This window comes from Aegilops tauschii, chromosome 7 (assembly GCF_002575655.3).
Source record: "Aegilops tauschii subsp. strangulata cultivar AL8/78 chromosome 7, Aet v6.0, whole genome shotgun sequence".
Taxonomy (NCBI): domain Eukaryota; kingdom Viridiplantae; phylum Streptophyta; class Magnoliopsida; order Poales; family Poaceae; genus Aegilops; species Aegilops tauschii.
This window is the reverse complement of record NC_053041.3, coordinates 194,298,605-194,325,517: the sequence shown is the minus strand read 5'-3', so window position 1 is coordinate 194,325,517 and position 26,913 is coordinate 194,298,605. Positions and strand designations below refer to the sequence as shown.

The 26,913-nt window shown below is 45.6% G+C and overlaps 3 protein-coding genes across 5 annotated transcripts; 2 read left to right on the top strand and 1 right to left on the bottom strand.

Moving 5' to 3' along the window:
* The first annotated feature begins 4,024 nt into the window (after positions 1-4,024).
* Positions 4,025-6,844, top strand: LOC109733560 (myricetin 3-O-rhamnoside 1,2-glucosyltransferase UGT709G2). The gene has a single exon (XM_020292783.4). It carries the CDS (start codon positions 4,492-4,494, stop codon positions 5,887-5,889), a length of 1,398 nt encoding a protein of 465 aa, XP_020148372.1. The 5' UTR covers positions 4,025-4,491; the 3' UTR covers positions 5,890-6,844.
* A 7,226-nt stretch (positions 6,845-14,070) lies between these two features.
* Positions 14,071-15,205, top strand: LOC109733542 (uncharacterized). The gene is made up of 2 exons (XM_020292761.4): positions 14,071-14,328; positions 14,913-15,205. Exons 1-2 carry the CDS (start codon positions 14,180-14,182, stop codon positions 15,115-15,117), a joined length of 354 nt encoding a protein of 117 aa, XP_020148350.1. The 5' UTR covers positions 14,071-14,179; the 3' UTR covers positions 15,118-15,205.
* A 1,510-nt stretch (positions 15,206-16,715) lies between these two features.
* Positions 16,716-21,964, bottom strand: LOC109733559 (E3 ubiquitin-protein ligase makorin). 3 transcript variants are annotated; one of them, XR_002225653.4, is made up of 8 exons: positions 21,735-21,964; positions 20,065-20,152; positions 19,107-19,966; positions 18,750-18,819; positions 18,141-18,229; positions 17,999-18,059; positions 17,189-17,283; positions 16,716-17,091 (listed from the first exon to the last, which is right to left on the bottom strand). XR_002225653.4 is itself a non-coding variant. In XM_020292782.4 (7 exons), exons 1-6 carry the CDS (start codon positions 21,746-21,748, stop codon positions 18,026-18,028), a joined length of 1,155 nt encoding a protein of 384 aa, XP_020148371.1. In that variant the 5' UTR covers positions 21,749-21,963; the 3' UTR covers positions 16,716-17,091; positions 17,999-18,025. The 3 variants fall into 3 exon arrangements, 2 of the variants coding, with proteins under 2 accessions (XP_020148371.1, XP_020148368.1); XM_020292782.4 differs by lacking the exon at positions 17,189-17,283 and having other exon boundaries at positions 21,735-21,963; XM_020292779.4 differs by lacking the exon at positions 17,189-17,283 and having other exon boundaries at positions 17,999-18,229; positions 21,735-21,963.
* Between the last annotated feature and the right edge of the window lie 4,949 nt (positions 21,965-26,913).

Here is a 26,913-nt window from a genome sequence, read left to right as displayed (position 1 = left end):
TGGCCGACTGGGCCCTACTCGGCTTGCCGCTGGCCGACTGGCTCCAGTCGGCTTATAGGAGGCCGACGTCGTATTATTTATGTAATTTCTCAAAACCGTATATTATTTTTTAAATTTTATAAAAATATATATTATTTAAAAAAATTTAAGGCCGGCCCACTGAGCGGGAGCATTCCAGCGGTTTTTGGGAAACTTCCGCCTTTTATCCTTCTCTGTGTTTTTTGCCCGGTTTTCTGGTTTTTCTGACCTGCTTTGCTGTTTTTTTCTTGTTCCTTTTTTGTTTCTTTTTATTTTTCCTTTCTTAATTGTTCCTTCTTAAATCCATGACTATTTTTAAAAGCAATTTTTTACTCGTTTTTTGTTTCCTTTTCAGCTTTTTATCTTTTCGTTTTTGGTCTCTTTTTATTCTCTACTCTTTTTTGTTTTTTCTCAAAATTTTACAACTTTCAAAAAGGTTCAAAATTAAAAAATATATCTAGTATTTTAAAAAATATTTACGTTTTTAAAATAGGTTTGTGTTTTATCAAAAAGGTTCTGAATTCTAAATTTGTTCACAATTTCAAGAAATGTACACAAATGAAAAAAAATACATTTTCAAAAATTGTACGGGATGTCAAAAATTGGTCACCGTGTATAAAGATCATCATGTATAACTGAAAATTCTTCACCGTATATTTAAAAAGTCCGTTGTATACAAATAAAATGTTCATCATATATCAAATAATTTTTTAGTCTGTATTTTCTAAAATTGTTCATCGTATATTAAAAAAGTCATTGTATATAAATTAAAATTTCATCATATATTAAATAATTTTTCACTGTGTATTTCAAAATCGTTCGGAATTTCGAATTCGTGAACATTAAAAAATCATATTTTTCGAGACAAAAGAAAAATAACACCTACGCGAGCTAGCTCTCGCTCGCTTGTGCCACAACACTCAATTCGCAGGCGCTCATATTGATGTCTATATCCACACAAATGATTATCGAGTGAACCTATAATGCTTTTCTGTTTTCTTCGCGATACTTTACAAAACCCGAGGTGAGATATATCAGCATCCTTGTGAGTCAACACATGATTACTATGACAGTCTCCTCGTTGTCGTTTTTGTTCTCTTTTCTCGTTCTCGTGTTTCGGCACCCCCGTGAGCAAGTCACGCTATGTCTGGGTGTCTGCCCAGACGATGATGGACACTGTCACACTGAGAGGGCTCTAAGAATATATCTTCATCGTTGGAGAAGCAAATCTTGATCTTGATCTATCTCGTTCCTTATCATACGTTTTGGATGAACTTGTAAGTTGCTGTTAGGATCACCCTGTTACGATTGACAGTAGAACAACCCAAAGTGCATCATCCAGATGAAGTGATTCATGGTCTAAGAAATTATGCATACATTAAGTTTCCCGTGTTATGGATTATGAAGTAATCTCCTAGTGTAACATTCAACTTGGGTCAACTCAATACAAGCCGTTTTTCTAGCAACGTGCCCTCAAACTTGCCGACATCATCGTTACACTTAACTCATGCCCATAATCAAGAAAACAAAACTATCATGCAACACTTGAGCTAGTTCTAGAGGGAAGACTATGAATCTATTTTACCGTTTATAACTCTGCACATGCACATGCGTTTTCCTCTTAGCCTCTTTATTTTCGCAGACTCGGCTATAGCAGTTACAACATAGAATATATACAAAAAATCATAAACTTGGAATAAACAATGTTTTATTATTGCCTCTAGGGCATATCTCCAACATGGTTAATTTGGTCAATTTAGAGTGGATTTGGGATTGGTCCAGCCTGTTGAATCCGACGTGCAGGTGCGTTCGGTCGTCCCCGTATCCTTCATGTCATGGGTTGTGTTTGGGGCGCAGGATAGCCCAGACGTATATGACCGATTTGACGGGTCCAGTTGGATGGCATTTTTTGACTAGGCAGTGGTCGGGCCGTCCCAATACGTATAGGGAAGATTTGTGGTTACGATTGTATATGTTTGTTTTCAAGAGTACGTCAAAAGCGTACCATAGTTTTACAGAAGAGGGCAAAAAGTTTACAACAGACCTAAGCAATGACGTGAACATCATCATAGGTACACGCACACCACCGGAGAGTAGTAAGGCCCTTCCCAATGCTCCACCATGTACATGTGCTAAGTCTGTCATGTAGGCAAAAAATCTGATGTGGCAAGGTAATAAAGAGGAGAGAGGTAAGTTTGTTGACCCCAAGAAAAACCAATGCCAAGCACGTAGGCAAAAATAATTAAATGAAAGAAACCCACCAATGCATGAAAGAGTTTATTTGCTAAAGCATTAAATGAGGGGAGCTTAGCACCAACAAGTGAAGCATCTATGCACTGTGGACATTAGTTGCTAAACTTTTTAATGTGCTTAGCACCTCATCTAAGCACCTATGCATTGGAAGTGGCCTAAGACTACTCTCTCAAAAACCTATGCAACCCTGCCGCTCTAACACTTGCTTGTTTCCAAGCTTTGATCTCATCTAAGATTTTTTTGAGCTAAACTAAAAGGAGTTCTAAATTGCTCCACACTATTGAAGATCCTTGCAATCCTTTGTTTCCAAAGAGACCATGCAATCCCAATCACCAGTGAGTCAAATTCACGCCTCTCCACTTTCTTGAATCTATCTCTGGTTCGGAGTCACCATGCAATGAACGAGTCTGTCATCTCCAGGTTGATGACCTTTACATGTAAAGCGTCTAAGCAAAAAAAATGCACACTTCATGTGCATAGACACAAGCCAAAATGTGATCGACGTTGTTTTCCTCCCGCAAACAAGTGTAACACGCCAAAGGTCTGTCCAGTAGACCATGTCGAGCTCTGCGATCCGAGGTCCAGAGACAGTATTGTGCTGCCAGCCACACAAAGATTATACATTTTAGAGGTGACCAGCTCCACCCTATGCAAGCCACATTGAAGAGCGAACCAAACCTTGGCAAAGTCTGTTGTAGTCAGACTTGGTAGATTAAATACCGGACGTCGCGCACGACCATTCAAAAATGTCTTAAGCTAGCGCATTTCTGGGCAGAGTTGAGATGGCGTGCCGCAAGTGCATCAGTTGGATATGCGCGGTGAAAGATATGCCTTTTCTGAATGTCTCGTATCCATCTCTCCTCCACCAAGGCTTGTTGCACCGTTCGGTGGTTTTGGGTGAGCGTGTCCACTCGCATCCATGGCTATCACAAATAGTGACGGAGAGATGGGTCTCCCTAACGCAACCCTCCCGCATGAGCAAATCTCCTTTCAGGGATGTCATTTACAACTATCTGAGTGGTACTTATTTGCAACAGTATAGCCATCCACCGGATGCACTTGTCGTTGAAACCTTTCGCTCTTAGGACTTCGACAAGAAAGGCCAAGAGGGAGTCAAAAGCTGGAGAAATATCGAGTTTCAGGAAAACGCCAGGGATTCTCCTCGCATGTATCTTCCTGGCAACCTGACGAACCAAAGGAAGTTGCCATGTAGATTCCATCCCTGAATGAACGTTGATTAGTTGATGCTAATCATCGCCTTCATACGTCGTCGACGGACCCCGAAGGCAAGCATTTTTGCAAATAGTTTGGAGAAACTACTCATGGGGCGAAAACCCCCCACCTCCTTAGCATCTACTCCCTCTGTAAACTAATATAAGAGCGTTTAGATCACTAAAATAGTTATCTAAATGCTCTTATATTAGTTTACGGAGGGAGTACTTTATTCGGGATCAAAGCGATCAGAGCCCCGTTGGGCTTGGTGAAGCCTCTACCATCACAAACATACAATTTGAGTAGTGCTGCTATGATATCTTTTTGGATGATTGGCCAAGCTGGCTAATAGAACATATCGATGAGCCCATCAGGACCCGGCGCCCGATCCGGGTGCAAATCCATTACGAGCATCCACACTTCCTCCTCCGTAAAGATGTCGTCAAGCTCCTGCAGGTCCACTGCCCCATGCCTAGATAGTCCAAATCTAGAGTGTGACTCCAAGCCTACGGAGCTCCAATGAAGTTCTCATATGCTTCAGTGATAATTCTTCGATCTCCTACCATTTGGCGATTAGCCACGATCTCCGGCGGTACATATTGCGCTCCAAAGATGCCATACCAGGAGTGCGAGTTTCAGGCTTTCAGCGGACGCCCGGAGTAAAACGACATCGCCAACCGACAAGGAAAAACAGTAAAAAGGCAAATAGTACAGCTGATAGGTGCACGTCAAGGCTCTGATGATGCACACGCGCTTGTGCTTAAAGTAGAGCAGAAATCTGATCCAGATCCTCGCCACCAATCCATCACGCAAGCTAGCCAATGCCAACAGGTTCCACCGGTGGTGCATCATTTTTTATCTCACGCGAGGACGACGCCATCGATTTTAAAACTGCTCCTCAAAGTTGGACTTCATGTAGTGTACTCACGCAGAGGAAAAGTATACCCAATTCAGAGACTCCAAAGAATCCCTAGCCGGCGAGAGGGAGCGACCGGCGGTGTGACGGAAATGGCGTCGGCGCACGTTCAGGTGTTCCCGTGGCCGCTGCAGGGCCACATCAACTCGATGCTTCATTTCGCCGCGGGGCTCCTCGACGCCGGCCTCCACGTCACCTTCGTTCACACGGAGCACAACCTCCGCCGCGCCCACCGCGCCGAGGCCGTCGCCACGCCACGCCTCCGCTTCGTGTCCTTGCCGGACGGCCTCCCCGTCGACCACCCCCGCTCGGTGGGCGACCTCACGGACCTCTCCAAGTCCCTGATGACGACGGGCCCTGCCGCGTACCGTGCTCTCCTCGCCTCGGCGCTGTCCCCGGCGGCCGACGGCGGGTTCCCAGCGCTCTCGTGCGTCTTGGCCGACGGCTTACTGCCGTTCGCCATCGATGTCGCGGAGGAGCTCGGCGTGCCGGCGCTCGCCTTCCGCACGGCGAGCGCGTGCAGCTTCTTGGCTTACCTCTCCGTGCCCAGGCTCGTGGAGCTCGGCGAGGTTCCCATCCCTGTAGGCGCCGACCTCGATGAGCCGGTCCGTAGCGTCCCGGGGATGGAGGATTTCCTGCGGCGACGAGATCTTCCAAACTCCTGCCGCCGTCGGGCCGAGACCGACGACGTCGACCCTTTGCTGCAGATTCTGGTGGGCTACACCGCTCACAGCCGCAAGGCTCGGGCGCTCATATTCAACACGGCGGCGTCACTGGAGCGGTCGGCGCTCGCGCACATCGCGCCGCATATGCGCGACGTCTTCGCCATAGGCCCTCTCCACGCCGTCTCGGCGGCGCCGGCGCCGGCCACCAGTTTGTGGCGCGAGGACGACGGGTGCATGGCGTGGCTGGACGGCCAGGCGGACCGGTCCGTGGTGTACGTGAGCCTGGGCAGCCTGGCCGTCATTTCACTCGAGCAGTTCACCGAGTTCCTGTCTGGGCTGGTCGGCTCCGGCTACGCGTTTCTGTGGGTGCTCCGGCCGGACATGGTCGGGGCAAGCCAGAGCGCCGTCCTCCAGGAAGCCGTCGGCGCGGCGGGGAAGGGCAAGGCGCGTGTCGTGGACTGGGCGCCGCAGCGAGACGTGCTGAGACACCGCGCCGTGGGCTGCTTCCTGACTCACGCCGGGTGGAACTCGACGCTGGAGGGGATCACTGAGGGCGTGCCGCTGGTGTGCTGGCCGTTCTTCGCGGACCAGCACATCAACAGCCGGTTCGTCGGCGCCGTATGGGGGACGGGGCTGGACATGAAGGACGTGTGCGAGAGGGCCGTCGTGGAGGGGATGGTGAGGCGGGCCATGGAGTCCGGCCAGCTAAGGATGTCGGCTCAAGCGCTATCGCAGAAGGTGAGGCGGGACATCGCGGAGGGAGGCTCGTCGGCGACGGAGTTCCAACGGCTCATCGGCTTCATCAAGGAGTTCGGCAAGAATTAAGGATTCAAGTACAAATCTTCCGTAAAGTATTCTTCTTGAAAGAAATAACTTTGTTTCGATGGCTTTACTTTGTGGTGTGTCGGGTCGGCGGCGATGGCACGTGGGTGCCATTCCTTTCTTGGAGGCGTCTCCGAGACGTGTGCGTCATGCCCCTCGCTTTCTTGGAGTTGGTGCTATCTTCGGGCGAAAGCCTCGATTCGATGTTGGATCGGCACATTTACGGCGTCCTCGACGTCGTATTCCGTTCGGAGCTATGTGTATGGAGACATGACTGAGTCCTTATTGCTCTCCTTCGGTGTCCGCCATTGTCCTCTGTTGGTCCTCTGCGGCGCTATGTACACTCGTCGTCGGTGTCTCCAAGACAGTGCTTCCCTCAGATCGGAGCAAGTCCTTCCTTACACTTGCCACTTCCTCTTAGGCGCTCAGGGTGGATGGTGCGTCGAGAAGCGATGTTCTACGGAAGGTGGTGGTCTTCGGAGGTGAGGGAGTCCTGGATTAAGGGGTCCTCGGGCGTCCGGACTATAGTACATGGGCCGGACTGATGTGCTGTGAAGATACAAGACCGGAGACTCTCTCCCATGTCCGGATAGGACTCTCCTTGGTGTGGAGGGCAAACTTGGCGTCCTGATATGAAGATTCCTTTCTTTGTAACCGACTTTGTACAACCCTAGTCCCCTCCGGTGTCTATATAAACCGGAGGGCTTAGTCCGTAGAGGAATCATACTCATAGTCATACATGCTAGACTTTTAGGGTGTTCGTCGAGAAGCGATGTTCTACAGAAGGTGGTGGTCTTTGGAGGCGTTCGGCGTCGGTCGAGATGCGGTGTGTGTGCCAGCCTAGAAAAGGCTCTTATGTGTTGTAGTTTGCTTTGCGGTGTTGTCCATGTGTGAACTTGTTCGTGAGTGGTGTGATGTGCGCTACGCTCGTTGTTCGCAGTGAGTGGTAGTTTCTTATAACTCCAATTCTGCCTTCTATAAATCTATGATACGCCTAGGCGTACTCTCGGAAAAAAACTTTATGATGTGGGAACAGAAAGATCCCTGTTATCCATAAATAAGATTCAGGGGGGAACCGGACGCTCACAGAGTTTAGGCCATTTTGGCTGTCGGATCGTTTTCTTCATCAAGTAGTTCGGCAAGAATTAAGGGTTAAGCACAAATTTTCGGTAAACCATTCTTGAAACAAATACTATAACTTTGTTTCGATAGCTTTATTTTGTGGTGTGTGAACAGAAGGATCTCTATTGTTCCATTGGTGACACAGGTGAAAGATCGTCGATGTCGCCTAGAGGGGGGTGAATAGGCGCTTTAAAATAATTACGGTTGAGGCCTGAACAAATGCGGAATAAACCTAGCGGTTAATTTTTCAAGCACAAAACCTACAACAACTAGGCTCACCTATGTGCACCAACAACTTATGCTAAGCAAGAAAAACTACTTAGGTGATAGCAAGATATATGACAAGAAACAATATGGCTATCACAAAGTAAAGTGCATAAGTAAAGGGCCCGGGTAAGAGATAACCGAGGCACGCAGAGACGACGATGTATCCCGAAGTTCACACCCTTGCGGATGCTAATCTCCGTTTGGAGCGGTGTGGAGGCACAATGCTCCCCAAGAAGCCACTAGGGCCACCGTAATCTCCTCACGCCCTCGCACAATGCAAGATGTCGTGATTCCACTAAGGGACCCTTGAGGGCGGTCACCGAACCCGTACAAATGGCAACCCTTGGGGGTGGTCACCGAACCCATACACTTTGGCAACCCTTGGGGGCGGTCACCGGAACCCGTCAAATTGCTCGGGGCGATCTCCACAACCTAATTGGAGACCCCGACGCTTGCCCGGAGCTTTACACCACAATGATTGAGCTCCGAACACCACCAACCGTCTAGGGTGCCCAAGCACCCAAGAGGAACAAGCTCAAGGGTACCAAGCACCCAAGAGTAATAAGCTTCTCAACTTGTAACTTCCACGTATCACCGTGGAGAAACCAAACCGATGCACCAAATGCAATGGCAAGGGCACACGAAGTGCCCAAGTCCTTCTCTCTCAAATCCCACCGAAGCAACTAATGCTAGGGAGGAAAATGAGAGGAAGAACAAGAAGGAGAACACCAAGAACTCCAAGAACTAGATCCAAGGGGTTCCCCACACATAGAGGAGAAAGTGATTGGTGGAAATGTGGATCTAGATCTCCTCTCTCTCTCCCCTCAAAAACTAGCAAGAATCCATGGAGGGATTGAGAGTTAGCAAGCTCGAAGAAGGTCAACAATGGGGAAAGAACACGAGCTAAAAGGATAAGGTTCATTGGGGAAGAAGACCCCCTTTTATAGGAGGGGGAAAATCCAACCGTTATGTGCTCAGCCCGCACACGAGCGGTACTACCGCTCCACGAGCGGTACTACCGCTCGGGCGAAAGAAGCAGTGAAAAGGAGCAACAAAATAAGAACCTTGGGGCGGTAGTACCGCCGATAAGCGGTACTACCGCTCACCCCAGTGGTACTACCGCTAGAGGAGCAGAACACGGGACAAAAGGAGGCAGGACAGAGCAGAGTACGGTGGCAATAGTGCAGTAGCGGTACTACCGCTCGACCGGAGCGGTACTACCGCTTATAGGCGGAACTACCATGCCTTACTGCCGCGCGACTACCGCTGAACCCGACACGAAAAGAGCAGACCCAAAATCGAGGCGGTAGTAGAGCGGTACAGGAGCGGTACTACCGCTTGACGCTACAAGCGGTACTACCGCTGCCACCGCAGTACTACCGCTGGGAGAAAAACAGAACTGCCAAAACTTCTTCATATGAGCTCCGAATTGAGCAAACTCAAGCTTGTTGGATACAAGACGACAAGTAGCATAAAAACAGCGACAACAAATAGAGGAGTGAAACCGCCAACCGAGAAGAACCGGCATAACCTCCAACATCGAAAACATCATAGAAGATGCGAGTGAACTCCGTTTTCGATGAACTCGAGCTTGTCATCAAGATGACCATAAGCTCCAAAACTCACAAAGAGAAGAACCAAACAAGAACCAATAAAGATGATGCAAGGATGCAATGGTTGAGCTCTCTATGAACGATACGATCAAGCTACTCATCGAGAGCCCCCCTTGATAGTACGGCAATCGATCCTATAACCCGGTCTCCCAACTACCATCATGAAACCGGTAAAATAGAAAACCTATCAAGAGTAAACCTTTGCCTTGCACATGGTCCACTTGAGCTAGATGACGACGATCTTGACTCCCTCAAGATGGACCACCTTTCTTGATTGCGTTGGCTCGATGAAGACTAGTTTATTGCTCCCCCATACTCCACTATGGGTGAGCCACCCTTCCGCACATCTTCACAAGTCCATTGTCACCACAATGGCTTCAAGCATTTGATCTCTTCGTGATGCTTTACTTGAACTTGCCCGCTTCACTTGAACTTGCACACCGCAACCTAACCCCACAAAGAACTCTCACGAAGACCATGGGTTAGTACACAAAGCGTAATTGACAATGCTTACCATACCATGGGATCGCTTGATCCCTCGGTACATCTTGTGCGCTTTGTGTGTTGATCAAGTTGATTCACTCTTGACTTAGTCTTGATCAACCTTGACTCTTTCCAACTCTCTTCATTTGGATGATGTCTTGAAGGTAAACATGAATGATCACACAATCTTCTTCTTCAAGACATGCTTGCAATAAGCTCAACTCTCACATGACCAATCTTTGGATAATTCCTTAATAACACCTTGGTCACCACATAAACTCCTTGAAACCAACACATGGACTTCAAGAGATGCCTATGGACAAATCCTTCAAATATAACTCAAGGCAACCATTAGTCCATAGAGATTGTCATCAATTACCAAAACCAAACATGGGGGCACCGCATGTTCTTTCAATAGGCGATGGTCCCTCTCACCGGCGAGGCGCTGATCTCCACCCCTCTCCGTCCGCTGCTCCGGTAGCTGGGGGAGAGGGGTGGGCACCCATTTCGCTCCGTGTTGTTCCTTTGATCTAGGGCTTGTTTTCATGTAGTAGCACCAATTTGATGAGGTTGATGTCGCATCAAATAAGGTGGCATCGGTCTCTTCCTCATCATGTGACCATTCTCTCCGGCGGCGCTGATGAGCCGATGGTCTCATTTGCTTGCCGTTTGTTGGGACCAGTAGGCCTTATATTTTCTGTGTCTCGTGGTTGTCGTCTCTCATGGCGGTGCCAACAAGTTGGACAGATTGATGTTGGTGCAAGTTTAGTGGCCCGATGGCGGCAGGTTTGGCCTTCTTCTGCGGCAACATCGGCGAATTGCGCCAGATCTGAATCCAGATCGGCGTGAGGAACATCCTTAGCCGACACGCCACATCGTCAAGCGCCTATTTTGCAGGTTTGGTCTTCGGCTCACAGCGCCTATAAGGCTATGGTACTGAATTGGATTTTGGTTTGCTGGTGCACTGTCTCTTCCCTTCGTGTGCGTCTCGGCGACGTTGATGGTCAACGGCGATTCCAAATTTGGTTGTTTGTAGGGACTTCAATAGACTTATTTGTAATGTTCTTTTATGTGGGTTGCAAAGTTTTCTGGACATGTAGTGTCTTGGTTTTTCTGATAGTTTCACATGTATGTGTGCAATTGTACTATGTTTATTGATTAATATAATGTGTGCAGTTCCAAAAAAAAACATCCCTCTTGTAATACTAGAAGGGTTGAGCGTGTTGTGCCACTTGTGTTGTTGGGATTTCTCATATATTTTTGTTATTTGCTTTGGCACATGAGGGAGAGGATGAACTATGTTTTCTCCTTATATATGTAATGCGGTGTTGTGGTGGGCTTTTTCTGACGGTGTGATTCCCTGATATCTGCTAATAAACTCACATGTATGTGGGGAAGTTTCTTACGTTGGTGGTTGTGGTACTATATTAATGGTACAATGTCCAGATGGTGAGAGGAGCGCGGGGCTCATGTGTTGGTTGTTGCCAGTTCATTTGACAAAGTTGACCTAAACAAATTTGTGACCAAATGCAAAATCGAAATTACTTAGGAACCATAGAGAATTTAAAGACGTGACAGGAGAGCTCACCCCTCTGCAAAATATAGATAGGACGTTTCTTGGGCAATTTGTTAATTTGAATATTACTTGGCGATGAGTGGAAAAGGATGATACATATGTACTCCATTAGAAAAACTATTATGATGTACATATTTTGCTCAACTTTTTCAAAACTACCACAACTCCAAAATCCTCTTTCTCAAGCATTATAATTTTTCAAGTTCAGCAAGTTTACCCTCTAACTCCAGAATCCTTAATCATAGTCTTGGGGAATTTTATCCGGGGCGGAGCCATGGGTATTCACTTGTATTCATGTAAATACCAAACATTTGACCAACAAAAACGAGTATCTGTATCGGTCCACTAGCCCACAAGGCCACAATGACCCCACAGCTCCATACAACCTAGTAACCGGCAGCGGCACATTCCATAGCCCACCAGTGATTTTATCTGGCATCTTTGCTCTCCATATCGATGAAGCTAAAAAACAAGAGAGAGACCTTGCTCTCATACCAATTGATGGTTCAAATATTACAGAGAAGTCGACTAGAGGGGGCGTGAATAGGCGACTACCAAATTTCATATTTTCTTAGTTGATTTTAGGGGCTAGTGCGGAAATGTAAGTTCTGGTATGTGCAAAAGGATGATACACGATATATGATGTATTACAACAAGCTAGCAAGCTACACATGGCATCAAAGAAGTAATAACACAAATTAAAGCTAGGATTAAGGGACAAGCAAAAGTGATGGAGACGAAGATGTATACCGAAGTTCACACACTTGGAGGTGTGCTAATCTCCATTGGACAGGTGGGAAATAACGAATGGCCCCATGACAATGAATGTCTCACCTTATGTCTCTGAGAACCTTGGTTGATGAATGCCCAAGTTCCCTCTCACTAGGGGTAGCTCTTGGGGCGAGCTCCTAACCCTCACAAACAAGCCCATGGCACAACCACATGAATCAGAACCTCCCGAGTAACACCAACCATCTTGAGTTCCCCACAAACCCCAAGAGTAACAAGATGTGCTAGGATCTCAAGGGGGGTCCACAAACTCGAGTTTTGCTTTGGTGGATTTGTTGCTCGGGCATTCCTTTGGCTCTTTTGAAAATATGAGAGAGAGAGAGAGAGAGAGATCGAACTTTTGAGCTTTGGATCAATGGAGAAAGGAGCAATGGAGTCGTCACCCTCCTTTGAAGAAGAAGGGTGGCTTATAAAGATCCACCAGTTCTCTGCCCTTATGCACACTACACAGAGAAAGTCAGATAGTCTGACCTAAGTCGGACATTCCGACTTACGGACTGTCTGACCCAATGTCCAACATGGTATTCAACTTGATCCAGCGCTCTAGACAAAGTCGAACCCCATGTCGAAACCTCTGACATGTCAGATAGTTCGATATGGTCCTGACAGCAAGAACAACAACATAGAAGGTGGAAAACACGATGCTCTTTTCTCACATGGGATGTGAGTGTATATATGGCTTACTTTTGTACAATGATTCCCACACAAGATTCATGATGAATCTCCACTTAATAGTACGGCGTACCTACGAATCAAAGCGAGAAATCATGGGTATAATTTTGATGCGTCATTTTCTTCTATTATTTTAGCTTAGGAGGATTGCCGACCGACATTACGTTTCATTTTCCAATCATGTGTAAGCTGAAAGCACACTCGAAACATAGTTAGACACCTAATTGCTATTATCATTAACACCAAAATCCTCATTAGAGGAAAATGTCCTTTCAGTCTTCCCCTTTTTGGTGGTTGATGACAATATGAATAGATCAGTATAATAAAAGATATTATGATAAGCTTAGCATGGGTTCTTGAGATTTAGGTCGATCTCCCTATACATTTGTGCACACATAAGAGAATTATTTGCACTTGAATACAAAGTGCACAAAATATGATCAACGCTTCCCCCTAAGGCTTTAGAAACCGGATAGGTGCAAAAGTGAACATGGATGCACAAAGTGATTTCCCCTTCTGCAACAACTTGTGACATATGAGATGATCAATACAAATACATAACATAGCCATCTCAAAATGACAACAAGTGATGTGTGTGACAAGGCATATAATAACAACAATATGACATGAGACAATAACGACAATATGCCATATGAAAATCGTAGCCATAATCTCACAAGCATATAGCAAGGTCTCATACATATCTTAAAGTAGCCACACACATAAATAGTACTACATAAGAGGAATTTTCATAATGCCTTCACTTCGATCGACGGGCTGGTTGAACAGATTAAATGTGACGGGTGCCAATGGCGTCATGTCAGCACTACGTGCCTAGATCACCTTGTTGTCTAGGTCGTACATGGTGGCCTGGGTGTATGTGTTTGCCCTTGAGTCTTGGTTGTTGCGTCCCGTTGGGTTGTGTTTTTCCCCTTTGCCTCGTTGTTGTTGGTTTTTTCTTCTGTCTTTGGCTAAGACTTTGTACTTCTTTTCTCCTACTATAACATTTTATTCTTTTTTATATTAAACAAACTCTTGTCTTATTCGCATTAGACAAAATAAAGTGAAAAATAAATTCAAAATTATAATGTACATGTTTTTGCTCAACTTTTTGAAACTAACTCTCATACGTCCCATGGCGACATCGGAATCGCCTCGACGAACAACACGAAGACACTGAAACCTAATAAGCTAGACCTAAAGTCCCCGCACAACTCCACGGTCCCGTGCGTTCCATTCCGGAAAATCGGACGTTGGAGACGAGGAAAAACAGCGGAACAATCGGCAGGGAAGTGGGCTTTGTGTCCGCTAGGGTTTTTCCTAGGTTACGGAGGAAAGGTACTCCTATGGAATTCCATGCAAAAAAATCTATGATTTTTTACTGAAAATAATTTCTATGTTTTTTTATCCTGCAAATTAAACAAACTCTGTCCCTGCAAAAATAATAATTAAACAAATGCTGTAGAAATGATTCCTAAGGAATATAGTCTGTACCCCACCAAAAAAAGGAATATAGTCTCTCTCTTTTTTGTAGAACTGTAAGGAATATAGTCTTCTCCCTGGGAATTTAGAACCGAAAGAGGCCTTAAAATCTGTAAAAAATTGCTGATGACGTGGTGGCCCAAAGCCGAACGTGCTTGGCCCAAAGCAGAGGCGATCGATCCCACCATGGCACCATTTCCTCTTCGATTGTCTCAAAAAAAAACCATTTCGTCTTCGATCCGGACCAACTCCGTCGCCGTCGCCGTTGGGCGTCGGAATCCATGGTGGGATGGCGCGAGGAATTGACGCCGAGCAGCAGCACACGATGGCGGAGCAGGTGAAGGAGTATCAGGCGCGATCCAGGCACGCCTGGGCCGCCGCATCCTTCTTCTCCTCCACCTCCACCTCCACCTCCACCTCCACGGCCGGCTCCTCGTGGTAAGCAAGCGCCAACCCTAAGCCATCCCGTTTCTTCTCACAAGCCTGAGTATTATGTTTCGATATTACCAAGTTGAGGATGAATTAAGTGACCATACAGGGAAAATCGGCCATTATTCTGTTAGCTAGGTAAGGTTAACAAAGCGAGTAACAGCCATAGTTCTGCATCTTGCGCTAGTGTTGGATTTACCTTCCCAATTGCTTCTGTTCTCAGAATTACAGGCTAAACAAGATGGCGGTTTCACTTTTCATTGACTGCTGTATAAATGAACCAAGCAAAATGATCATTGTAAGCTAAATCTCAAGAGGGACACCTCATGTAAACAAGCCTTGATTGCTAGTGTTTAGTGCGAAAGCACTATCTCAAAGTTGTTCCATAACAATGAAAGCAAAATAAACAACGGGCATATCAACTTGTTCTATATTTACAAGTTTCTTTTGACATACGACAACATGAATATTCAGGATTGTTATAAGTTCTTTTCTTAGGAAGAGATTATTTTCATGTCTCTCCTTATTTGCCCTACGGTTAAATTATTGCTCGCATCCTGACTTCCACAACAATTTTATGTTGGTTGCTGCAGGGTTGAGGTGTTACTCATGATATGGAAACTTGCTTTGTATGCTCTACTAGTGTTTGCGTGTATTGCCTTTTATTTCAAGTTTATAGGAATAGCTTTATCATTTACATGTATCTCTGCACTTCTTTATTTGTGCATGAGATTAACCAAGGAAGAAAGGAAGCACAAGAAAAGTAAGCAAAGAATGCTTCTTCCATTGTCAATGTAAAATATGTCTGTAAATTTCGCTGTAATTTACATGTAAAGTGCTCTCAGTTTAATACTAATGTATTTACACTCTCGACGTCTTTCATATACCATTTTCTCTTCAGTTAGTTGTATCAATTGGCCCGCAATAAATTGTCTGATGTTTAGTGTTTACGATGTACAGTCGCGGATACCAATATTCAGATATTAACTGGTTTATCGTTACTTGAACTCATCTTGGGTCGCCCACTTGTTGAAGTTGGATACTAATTTGATCTGAATCAACTATTTAGCCAGTCAGCTACTATGTACTTATTGAAATCCAATGCTGACTGGATCACTTATATTTGGTCGGATTTTCAGTAGTGTTCTAATTTATTGTTCACTGGCCTGACCAAATATAGGCAAAAGATTTGAATGGTGTATTCCTGAGTTAATTGTGATTCATAGACTTGTTTGGCATCCTTATTGATGCCGAGTTAACTGACACATATTGATATATGATCTTTTGCTTTTAAACGTTTCAGTTTCTTAATTGATAATTTGATTATCCTTCAAAATTTGCGATGTTTCTAGAATGAAAAATTCCAACCAAATGTAGTTGAGGTGAACCACTGAACGAAATAATAGGCGCACATGCATTATACTGAGCTCTATGGCGAAGGTTATGAGTCATTTTTGTATGCTCTTTGTATTTCACTCTATTTTGTGTATATGAATTGTTACTTATTAGTTTCTCTTTTTGACATCAATTGTTACTTATTAGTTAATCGAACAGTTTGTCACGTATAAGAAACGTAGGCCAGCATTCAGTAATAGCTGTTTTGTGGTTTCATTAAGATGCGGACCGTCTAGCGATGAGGGCCTACGTTTCATGCTGTTCGTTCTGTTGTGATCAGGTCCTCGAGTCGGCTGCCCGTCTCATGCTGACCTGCCCATTGGCCTGGGAAGTTTGGCTCTGCTTTCATCTAACTGATCCAAGAGCTGCTGGTGCTGGCACAACGTCGATGACAATCAAGGGCTGGTGGAGAAGGAGCTGGGCCCTGAGCAAGCAACCAGATTTTCGCACGCAGATGACCATGGCTGGGTACGTGGCCCGGGACCTTTGAGAGGAAGAGGTGCTCTCCTGAAACCGTGGCTGCTATGGCCAGAGACGAGATTAGGTCGTTCACGGAGGCTACCACTTAGGTTTTTCTAGTCCTGAGAGTGTGCTGTTGTGGGTGTTTGAAACTCTGTATGATACCTGGGAACCTCAGTCCGTTTTCCCTCTTATAATATGGAAAGGCAGAACTACTGCCATTGCCCCTGAAAAATAAGAGTGTAGTTTATTTGGAAGCATTGCTTGAGCTCCATCGTCATGGCGCACGACATATACATATACCTCGCTGTTACGCCTTGTTTGGGATGGGATTGGTAGGCGTTACACAACCTTCAGGGAGGACGTTGTATGCTGAGAATGGACAGTTTTTTGTTCCATGACTAAAATCAGGAACATATGGTCCAATATCCCTCACGTTACAGAAGAAAATGCAGAATTCACATTGCAAAAATATGGTGTGGAACTATCGTGAGTGAAAAGAACCAATCAAATTTCATGGGCAAGCATCTGACCAGTCAAACTTCAGATCATCAAGTATGAAGCATATTCATTGAATTCTTTTCCTTTTTCCTCCAGCATACACGTTATACAACCAAACGGTCTCAGTTCACCAGTTGTTGGTGCGGTAGCCTTCCTCAACAGGGGAATGGCAGTTTGGAAATGAGTATTACACACCGGTCGTTCGCACAATGGCCAGGTAACGTTCTACCGAATCACTGGTGACCACCCAGGAAGCAACACAAAGTGCATACAGAAAGGCGTTTCAGCAGTTCTAATTATTGTAATTTTTTCTTTTCACTTTTCAAGCATACTCGCGGCATAACTTCTTTTCCATTGTTTCACTGGTCACTAGTGCTACAAGGTCATCCAGGTGTCCGGCAGCGAACTTCGAATTTTCTGCATTAACGAGCAGTGCTGAAGTTAGGCACAAATGGTTATGTAAGAGTTTATGCATGAGACAGGAATGGTAGCTTTTTCAGCACAAAAGGATTGCCTTTGTATGTTTGGCGACAAAGCAACCACCAATGAATTGGAGATAAAGCAGCAGTTTTCCAAGATGCCTCGATTTAAACTGATGTCTTCGGAATACTGCAAATATTTGGTAGACAGCGAAATCTCAGAATGATTGATGCCTGGATGCAAATTTTCCAGTTCACTTTATCAACTGGTTAAAAGAGTAGTTTGGTAGTAATAAAACAACAAAAAATAAGAGAAGAACGGATGCAGTGCTGTTAGTGAATGTCAGGGGTCGTGATTGCAGAAGTTGGATAAAATTAATTCAGCCAGTGGAAATACGAACATAACTACAAGCGCTGAAGTTGATCGGTGGAAGCTTGGAAAAAGTGCTAGGCATAAGCAAGGCGGTTGACCTTCGCCTAGCGCCTAGGTGGTGCTTAGGCGCCTATACCTTACGCAGACGTACAATTTTGACTACCATGTTGTATTTGTGATATTATATGTGTATCGATTTGGAGCATATAAGTGAGTAAACTACCAGCTATTGCAATTGGAAGATGGCCAATTTGGTCAGTATGACATGATTTTTCACTTGAGTGGACAATTTCTTACTTGCCATGGCTAGAGTTTCGCTTATGCCCTAGGCAAGGCGTTTGGTCATTGCCTAGCGCCTAAGCGTGCCTAAGCAACACCTAGGCGTTGCCTTTTCCAACAGTGGAACAGCAGCATGACTATCTCCCACAACAGCAAATAAATGACATTAACAATAGAAAATGGGCATTACTTGCACGTGACTTCACCAAAATAGTATAATTGAGTTGGTTGCATGCCCCCCAGAAGAACTTACATTCAATATATATGCAGCCGCAGGTCCCTAAAGATGCAACCGGCCGAGGAAGTCTGACAACCTAGAATGTGACAGCAATACAGGAGAAAAGTAAGGAAAAGTAAAATATGCAGACTGCATAAAACAGATAGAGAACACACACCTAATGTTCTTAGCAATAAGTGTACTTCCATCATCACAATCAAGATGTCGCAGTACGACTTCTTCCAAGCGGCCATCTCTGTAAGCATGCTGCAAAACATAAACGATACAAGATTGAGTCAAAAATAGAAGACAAATAAGAGGAAAGACCGATCAATTAACATTGCAAGCTACAACAATCATATCCACAGTTTCTACACTAAATGAAGCTATCTAGGAAAATAATCGGCAAGAAATCAAATATCATATCCCCTACAACACATGCAAACTTGAACATAACATAAACTCCAACCTTGGTCTACACATTCCAATCTTTATCCACCAAATAACTAACAAGGACTATTAAGCGGTGGTAACTGAGGAGTGCATAACTGATGATAATACTAGAGAGGACACAAAAGACTCTTGGAATCAAAACAAAGTAAATTGGGCTGTTTCCAGTAGACCAACAGACGGAGGAGAAGGTTATTATTAGCTACCAGTGTTCCGAATAAACGAGTTACTGCCAACAGCGATGGGATGGAGCTGGCCTGGTAGTGAACTCAAAACTATATGGATAGGGCAGGCAGATGTGTATTCACATGTTTATAGAATGTAAGAAGTATGTCACCTTGTAGAAACAGCTTGTCCCGAAGGGGCAAGTGCCCGTTCCGAAATCGAAGTACTTGCAATCTATTGACCTGCAATGGTATACTTGTAGGTCAGACAGTACAATGATAATCAAGTACTAAGGAGCATAGTATGTTCATGTTAAATCACTTCCATGAAACATATTGACTTGAATATTCAAAAGAAAAGGAAATAAGAACATGTGAGGCAAGATAACTAGAAGTGCCATTTGTAGTAAATTGATACGGCTCATTCATCCAAGTAAGGATAAGTTCAATGACTAAAATATTTGTAGCATTCTAGTTTTACTTATATAAGCTGGGGCACAAGACCACAAAACAGGACAAGCCTATCTTACTTGAGCTTTGCTTTGTAGTTTTCAGTGATCTCCAACTTTTCCTCTTTCGAGAAGTACCAAAGAACACTTGGAATGACATAGTACGAAAGCTTGCGGCATATTGGGCAAGCTCTCAGTGCTGAGTTCACATCCATACCAGATGTAGGAGAGTTGCCACGCCAATTTCTTATGCATGAAATACAGAAGGGATGATCACATTCAGATAATAGTCCAAATTTCCTTTCAGCAGCAGTAGGCTTTGAGAGCACACGGTCCAAGCAGACACTGCATTCTATTTCTTGGCTACGTTTCAAAGCCTCGAGACGCTTGTGGTTCTTTTCACATAGCTTGATATGCTCCTGCCTCTCATCAGGACGATAAGGATGCAAGCACATTTTCCCACAGAACGCACACAAATCCCCATGCATGTGAGGGCACTCTTCCCCATACGGGCAGTTACCACCAGCAGCAAAAGAACAAATTGGCATATCAGCAAGTTTCATGGAAGTTTGGTTTTGCGCAGTTTGAATGGATGACCAGCCAATCCCATCCTCTGATACACTGTCAAGTTGGACCTCATTCCTCCATGCAGGCTTACTTTCAGAAACTGCCAGCTTATCCATAGATATCTGTTGCCGTTGGTTGCTTGAATTTGTTTGGTGTCCCAAGTGAAGAGGACGTCCAGAACTTAAAAGTTGTGGAGATGTAGATGCAACATGTGTCGCAGTACTTGATGATGGTGGCAGGCGAACTGGGGAATTACGTGTTGCGGTACTTGATGATGGTAGTGGAGGCACTGGGTTGTTACGAGAAACCTTGACATGGTCATATCTGCAACGGTTACCATAAGAGCATGAGCCTCTCTGGTAAAACGTGCAAACCTGCACAAACAAGCATCATAGTAAGGAACACTACAAGATATGCATTGTGACGTCTGGCAACGAGACTAGATCCGCATCCATAGTTTTTAACACGTTACATTATTTGCTTGGTCACTCCAGTCGTGGGAGAACTCACAATACTCTCCTTTCAAGCAAGCACCATGCATGAAGAACTTGCAAAGAACCCTGAAGGAGATCAGTCAGAACAAAAAGACATGTAAGCTAACTATCAAATTGTTAGTTCATCTCAGGAAGGAAATAATCTGACAGTAGAAAAAAATAAGGAATTTCGGGAGCTATCTCCTGCCCAATATTGCTTCTCTAAGCAAAATGTAAACTGATGGTAAAGAATGCTGCAGCAGTTAATGCTTATAGATAGATAACTTAGTTAAGAATTTCAAGTTATGTCTCACGAGAGAGGCTAAGATTAGGTTAAATCTTTGTTTCCCCTTTTTTCACACTTCATATAGTTTTTACCTTTTCTGTTAACAGCAGTAAGTATTTGCTATACAGGACAAGAGAACAGGGTTCCAGGAGAATACTCCTTACAAGTTAAATAGAGAGCTTAATAAGAATGTAGTTCGTGAAGAAATTTGCAACTCAGGAGCATAGGCCCTAGCTATGCAAACACATACTCCCTCCATTCCATATTAGTTGTCGCTCAAACGGATGTATCTAGCACTGACATACGTCTAGATACATTCGTTTCAGCGACAACTAATATGGAACAGAGGGAGTACTTATCGCTCTACCTAAGTTCCGTCTGTGCTCCAAATTTGTACGCTCGTTGCTTTCAGCATACTTACAAAAAGGATATCACTATTATTAATCAAAGACATCATCACCATTGATTTTGTTTATAGTTCAGTCTATATTGAAGAACTTCCCACTAGATTTCCCGCGTCAACATCAGTATTCACCCACCACTAAGTATGCACAACATACAGCAAGGTTAATTGAACTTTCAGTCACAAACCCACAAAAAATGATTTGTTAAATCCTCGGAACTCGTCCCCAAGAATAATCTTGTGATTGTAGAACCAAGAAGTAACATATACACCACGATCAAATCGAACTGAAATCAGTTCTTCGAATTCAATCTACAGAGATAACAGTATATATAACCGTCCAAAAACATTTTTCCCAATGGGTACCATCTGAAACCCTAAATTGTGCAGAATCGTAATACTATCAGCTGCTAACAAACAAGAAGTAACTGGAGTCTAGATAGGCTTTCCCACCACACCAACAGACAACGAAAATTAGATATACTAAGAACCAACCCCACAAAGGCTGGATAGATCACAGATTCATAACCCAAAGTGGCAAGACAAAGACAAAGAACGCTACAGATGGAGGATGTGAACATGGTAACGCAACGAAAGGAATGGAGGCACACAATCGAAGCTCCGGAGAGTTAAAATCTTGCATCGTGTCAAAGCGTATCACATCACATCAGCTTACTTATTACTCCCGTGGGCGCCTCTACCGCGTAGGAACATCTCGGCGCCCAGCTCAACTCCCGATTCTAAGCACGAAACACATGTCCTCAGCTCCGGCTACCCCCAATCCTAAGCCCCAGGCAAAATTCTCGAAACGAAGATCCAGGCAAGCTCGACGCAGCTCAATCCATCCAGAGCTCAGCGGCACCCCTGCGGGAAGCCACCACGCGACACCGCCGCACGCGAATCCCTACCGCTACCGAATCCGCGCTTAGAACCGCGCGAGGCAGGGCGCGCGCACAATCTAATCGGGGGAACCGCGTTACCTCTTGGTGGACATGGCCGGGCCTAGCGGATGAGCCCCGAATCCGGGCACGCGGGCGCGGGGTACGCCTTCGCCGCCGCGGCCGCCGTCGCCGTCGCGTCTCGTCGCCTAGGGCTTGCTTGGGTGGGTCGCGCCTCGGCCTCGGCCTCCTGTCTGTCTGTCTCGCTCGCGCCGTCTCGTCCCGTCGTCTCGCTTTTTTTGGGGAGGAGGGAGCTCTGCCTTTCTGCGGGGGTATCGTACCGGGGAATGATTCCTAAAAACGGGAGGCGGGGGAAATGACGGGTCAGGCCCCGGGGGTGGGCGTGGAGGTGTGCCGTGAGGCCTGGGCATGGGCGTCATTTGCTCAACCGCGTCCGGAGATCGCTCGGCGATGCGGCCGGCTGCACACGCTGGCTGAAGTGAACCGGGTGGGCAGGTCCGAGTGGAGTGGGCAGGAAAGGAAGGGTTCAATGGTGTTATTTCAGATTATGTTTTGTACTCCTATATTGTTTTTGAAAATACCGAGTGCGGTGTAGATCCACAATTGTTTCTAGACGAAGACAAAAGATTTGCCTCATATATATTGATTACGAGGGAGATTATGATGATGAACATCTAGGCCGGCTTCTTCCCGTGGAACTCCAGACCCAATTGGGTGTGACACAGCTTTGCCCCCTCCATCCCTTCTGTCCTTGTGATGGCAGGAGAGAAGAGGAACGAAGCCCGCGATTGCCCGGTCTACCTTTCGCCGAGCTTATACGAAGAACTCCACCAGATCGGCCTTCGGCAGCCGCCATACTCTAGGGGAGCGGATGGGAGAGGGAGCAGACAACCTCCAGACGCCACCCAAGAGTGTCGGAGTGAAGCTCCGCCGCAACATAGCGAGAGACGCCCTGTGGATAGACTCCAACCTAGACCTAATCTTAGACCTCCTAATCAGTGGTGAGACCGGCAGAAAAACCCTGATCATTAGTAAGTTGTGGACCAATCTTATCAGGGTGCAAGGACGTTTCGTAAATTTTAGAAAACCAAAGGACATAGCGAGAGAGGGCGTTAGGGCGCGCACACAATCCAATCGGGGGAACCGCGTTACCTCTTGGTGGACATGGCCGGGCCGACGGGATGAGCCCCGAATCCGGGCACGCGGGCGGGGGGTACGCCTTCGCCGCTGCGGCCGTCGTCGCGTCGCGTCTCATCGCCTAGGGCTTGCGCGTCGGCCTCCTCTCTGTCTGTCTCGCGCGCGCCGTCTCGTCTCGTCGTCTCGCTTTTTTGGGGGAGGAGGGAGCTCTGCCTTTCTGCGGGGGTATCGTACCGGGGAATGATTCCTAAAAATGGGAGGCATGGGAAATGACGGATCAAGCCCCGAGGGTGGATGCGGAGGTGTGCCGTGAGACCCGGGCATGGGCGTCATTTGGCCGATCGCGTCCGGAGACCGCTCGGCGATGCGGCCGGCTGCACACATTGAAGTGAGACAAGTTGTGCTATGGGCAGGAGTGGGTATGAGTGTGATGAACTGACGACCAACCAGTGGGAAGGAAAGGAAGGGTTCGATGGTGTTATTTTAGATTGTGTTTTGAGTTGTTTTTGAAAATACCTAGTGCGTTGTAGATCCACATTTTTCAAGGTCCATGGAACGAGGAGAACATGAAGATGAACCTCTAGGCCTGCTTCTTCTTCCGGTGGAACTCCGGACCCAAGTGGGCATGACGCAACTTTGCCCCTTCCATCCCTTCCTCATGATGGCAAGGGAGAGAGGAATGAGGCTCGCGGCTGCCCGATCCAGCCTTTCACCAAGCGTATTCAGAGAACACCGGACTGGCCTTTGGCAGTCGCCATCCTCCATGAAGAGCAACCGGAAGAGGGAGCCGGCAACCTCCAGACGTCGCTGGAGAGCGTCGAATTGAAGCTCTGGCGCGACATAGCGAGAGGCGCTTCGTGGATAGACTCCAAACTAGATCTAATCCTAAACCTACTATATACAACAGCAAGCTGACCTCCTAATCAGTGGCGGCGCTAGCAGAAAAAACCCTATAGGGTCACTAATAAGTTGTGGGTCAATCTTCTTAAGTTGTAAGAACTTGTCATAAATTTTAGAAAACCAAAGGGGTGTTTATAGAAAAGTTGTGGGATGTGTGGGGTCAGCTAACCAACCTCATAGACTACGCGCGGCTTGGCCACCGCTTCTAATCCAAAGCCGTTAGAAAAGAGAAGGAGATGAGTGAAAGCGTCCCTCGCAACTCTCAAATCGAAACAGGAAAGGAGGGAGAAAGTGAAAGGTGAAAGTTTGTTGTGGAGTTTTTAGATTGATAGAACCGCCATGAGCATATGACATTAATATCTTTTCCATCAAAAATTTAAGATCTTCTTCCAGTGTCTCAACGTGCTTTCTCCTTTGCTATTAATGAAGATGTATTGGCCACAGATTTCTAGGGGGTCATGACACTCAGAGAGGCGTTTCATCTTCCAGACGTCGCTAGAGAGCATCGAAATGAAGCTCTGCCGCGGGATAGCGAGAGACGCCCCATGGATAGACTCCAAACTAGATCTAATCCTAAACCTACTATATACAAGAGCAAGTGGGCCTCCTAATCAGTGGCAGCGTCAGCAGAAAAAACCCTAGGGGGTCATTAATAAGTTGTGGGTCAATCTTCTTAAGTTGTAAGGACTTGTCGTAAATTTTAGAAAACTAAAGGGGTGTTTATAGAAAAGATTAGGGGTATGTGGGGTCAGCTAACCTAATAGACTACGCGCAGCTTGGCCACTGCTTGTAATCCAAAGCCGTTAGAGAAGAGAAGGAGAGGAGTGGAAGCGTCCCTCACAACTCTCAAATCGAAACAGGAAAGGAGAGAGAAAGTGAAGGGGAAAGTTAGTTGTAAAGTTTTTAGATTGATAAAACCGCTATGAGCATATGACATTAATATCTTCTCCATCCAATATTTAAGATCTTCTTTCGGTGTATCAACGCGCTTTTTCCTTTGCCATTAATGAAGATGTATTGGTTAAGGATTTCTTGGGGGTCATGACACTCGGAGAGGCGTTTCATCTTCCCCTGTCCATGCAAGTCCATGATGAGGTATGTAGCCTGCAGTAGCGGACTACTCAAGTTGGGCCTCAGGATTCCATGCATGACGTTTGGCACTATGTTTGGGGATCAAGGGAATTTAAATCCAGTCATTACTACACGTTCTACTTCAAAGATGTCCAAGTCACAAGGCGTACAGGTGGATTTTGAAATCCAAATCATAGTTATCGGTAGGTTACTGCTCTCCGGTAGACTCAATACCTGCAACATGCTTAAAAGAAATCACTATTAAATGCATGCTTTGTGGTATGCACATTGAAAAACAGTTGAGCACATGATCTTAATTTGAATGCCAATTTAGTCAATCATGCTGGGCTCGCATGGGTATTCACTTTAACTACTCAACTTCTAGTTTTCAAATGGTAACCCAGGCTAAGAATGGTTAGGGCAGGCCCATGTCCATGGAAATTTCCCTGGTGGCCTCATGGAATTTGTGGAAAGAGGAATAATAATCATTTCAGGGGGATATCACCCACCATCACATCCTTGTTGACAAGATTTAAAGAGGATTTTTCTCTTCTTTCCATAGAGCCATGGAGACCCACAGTCCTTTCATTTCTACCTTTGTAGCCTCCCTTCCATAATCATTTTTAGTTGTGCTTAGTGCTTTGATATTTCCTTTCCCTACCCAAACTAGTAAGGGTCCCTTGTAAATATGTATATTTGTATCTTAATATATTTGGAATGAGAAATGCAGTAGGAGCCTCTCCTACTGTTTTATGGTAAAAAAACAGTCTTGGGAGATAAAATTCACTGTTTGATCTCTAGTGGACTGGATAATTACTTAATTCAACATATATGAGCATCACTTTTCCATATGAACTACTAAATGTTTATGATACTTTTTATGTACATATGGGCAAATTTTCATCTCTAGTGAGATGAATTTATATTATGATACCTTGGGCCCGGCTCCTCCTTCCCTTCCACTCCGCTACCTTCGATCTACATTCTCCGCTGCAATTTTCTTCGTTTGGTGGAGGAGGAGTTCTCCGTTGGGGTTGATTCTTGTCGGCTTCGTCAACCTTCGTCAGAGCTACCGTAGTCCATCACCGGGATGGGAAGGACAGGGGAAACCGACAAGTTTGCTGTAGGAGCCTCCTCCCATGGTGAGCTGTGCCTCCTTGGTTGTTTCTAGGTTAAAATTTTATCTGGTTCATATGAAATCTTAGGACGCATTCCCTGCGCAGTATCTAGTCCTAAGTTCCTTGTAGCAACTAGGTTATCGTGTTTCCAAATGTGTGCATGGTTAATTTTTGCGCGGGAAAAAATCGGCCTCTTTTCCTCAGCTGGAGATTGAAAATCTCCTGGCGGAACTGTCCAGAGCTGAAGCAAAGGGAAATTTTTTTCTTGTGCTCTGTGACCATATCTTTTCGACTTTCATATAAATGCACGCCCACTTATTATGCTTCGTATTCTCTCACGTATATCTGTCGTCAAGCTTCCACCGATTCCGAGGATGCCCTCTGCCCATCCAAGCGGTTCACTAGAGGTGATCCAGGTGTTGGTGGCAGTGGGGCTGCAAGAAACAAGATTGAGTAAGAGTTTGAAGAAGAGAAATACATCATTCCTCCTGAGCCTACTAGTCGTGCCAAGAGAGCCACCGTGTCCAACCGAGGAACCAAGAAGTTTTCCAAGAAGACTGATAATAGGCCTCATGGGCGGTTAAAGATGATTTCACAACAATATGATCATGTGATCTCTATGGATAAGCCCCACAAGCGAGGCAGATATAGGGTTGTTTAACTATTTCCCAATGCCCGAGGCACCACAACTTAGCGGCTACACCAGTTAGTACCTTGCGGCAACTGATGTCATGGACCCCCCCTCCCCCCGCCCCGCGCCCCCTTTACATTTTGGGTCAACATGATATCTTTTAGACTGTGTGTTTGTCTCCCAAGAAAGAAAATTTTATGACCTCAACGTGTCATTAATGGCCTCCAGTCTAGGGTTTTAGGCCTTCCACTATGTGTTAAGTGCCAAAACTCTGAAAAGTTTGCCACCTACACATCGATGCCAATACAAAATATTTAGCACCGCCCACACAATGTTAAGAATTAGGCATCGATTGAAATTCGAACCCACATATATAAAATAGTATAGACCAAACCAAGACACC

Excerpts from the sequence above, each read along its gene's own strand:
- LOC109733560 (XM_020292783.4), top strand. The coding sequence starts at position 4,492 with ATGGCGTCGGCGCACGTTCAGGTGTTCCCGTGGCCGCTGCAGGGCCAC.
- LOC109733542 (XM_020292761.4), top strand. The coding sequence starts at position 14,180 with ATGGCGCGAGGAATTGACGCCGAGCAGCAGCACACGATGGCGGAGCAG. Across the intron at positions 14,329-14,912 it reads TCCACGGCCGGCTCCTCGTG|GGTTGAGGTGTTACTCATGA; the intron begins GTAAGCAAGCGC and ends TGGTTGCTGCAG.
- LOC109733559 (XM_020292779.4), bottom strand. Across the intron at positions 19,967-20,064 it reads GGAGTGACCAAGCAAATAAT|GTTTGCACGTTTTACCAGAG; the intron begins GTAACGTGTTAA and ends TTGTTTGTGCAG. Across the intron at positions 18,820-19,106 it reads AACTACAAAGCAAAGCTCAA|GTCAATAGATTGCAAGTACT; the intron begins GTAAGATAGGCT and ends ATACCATTGCAG.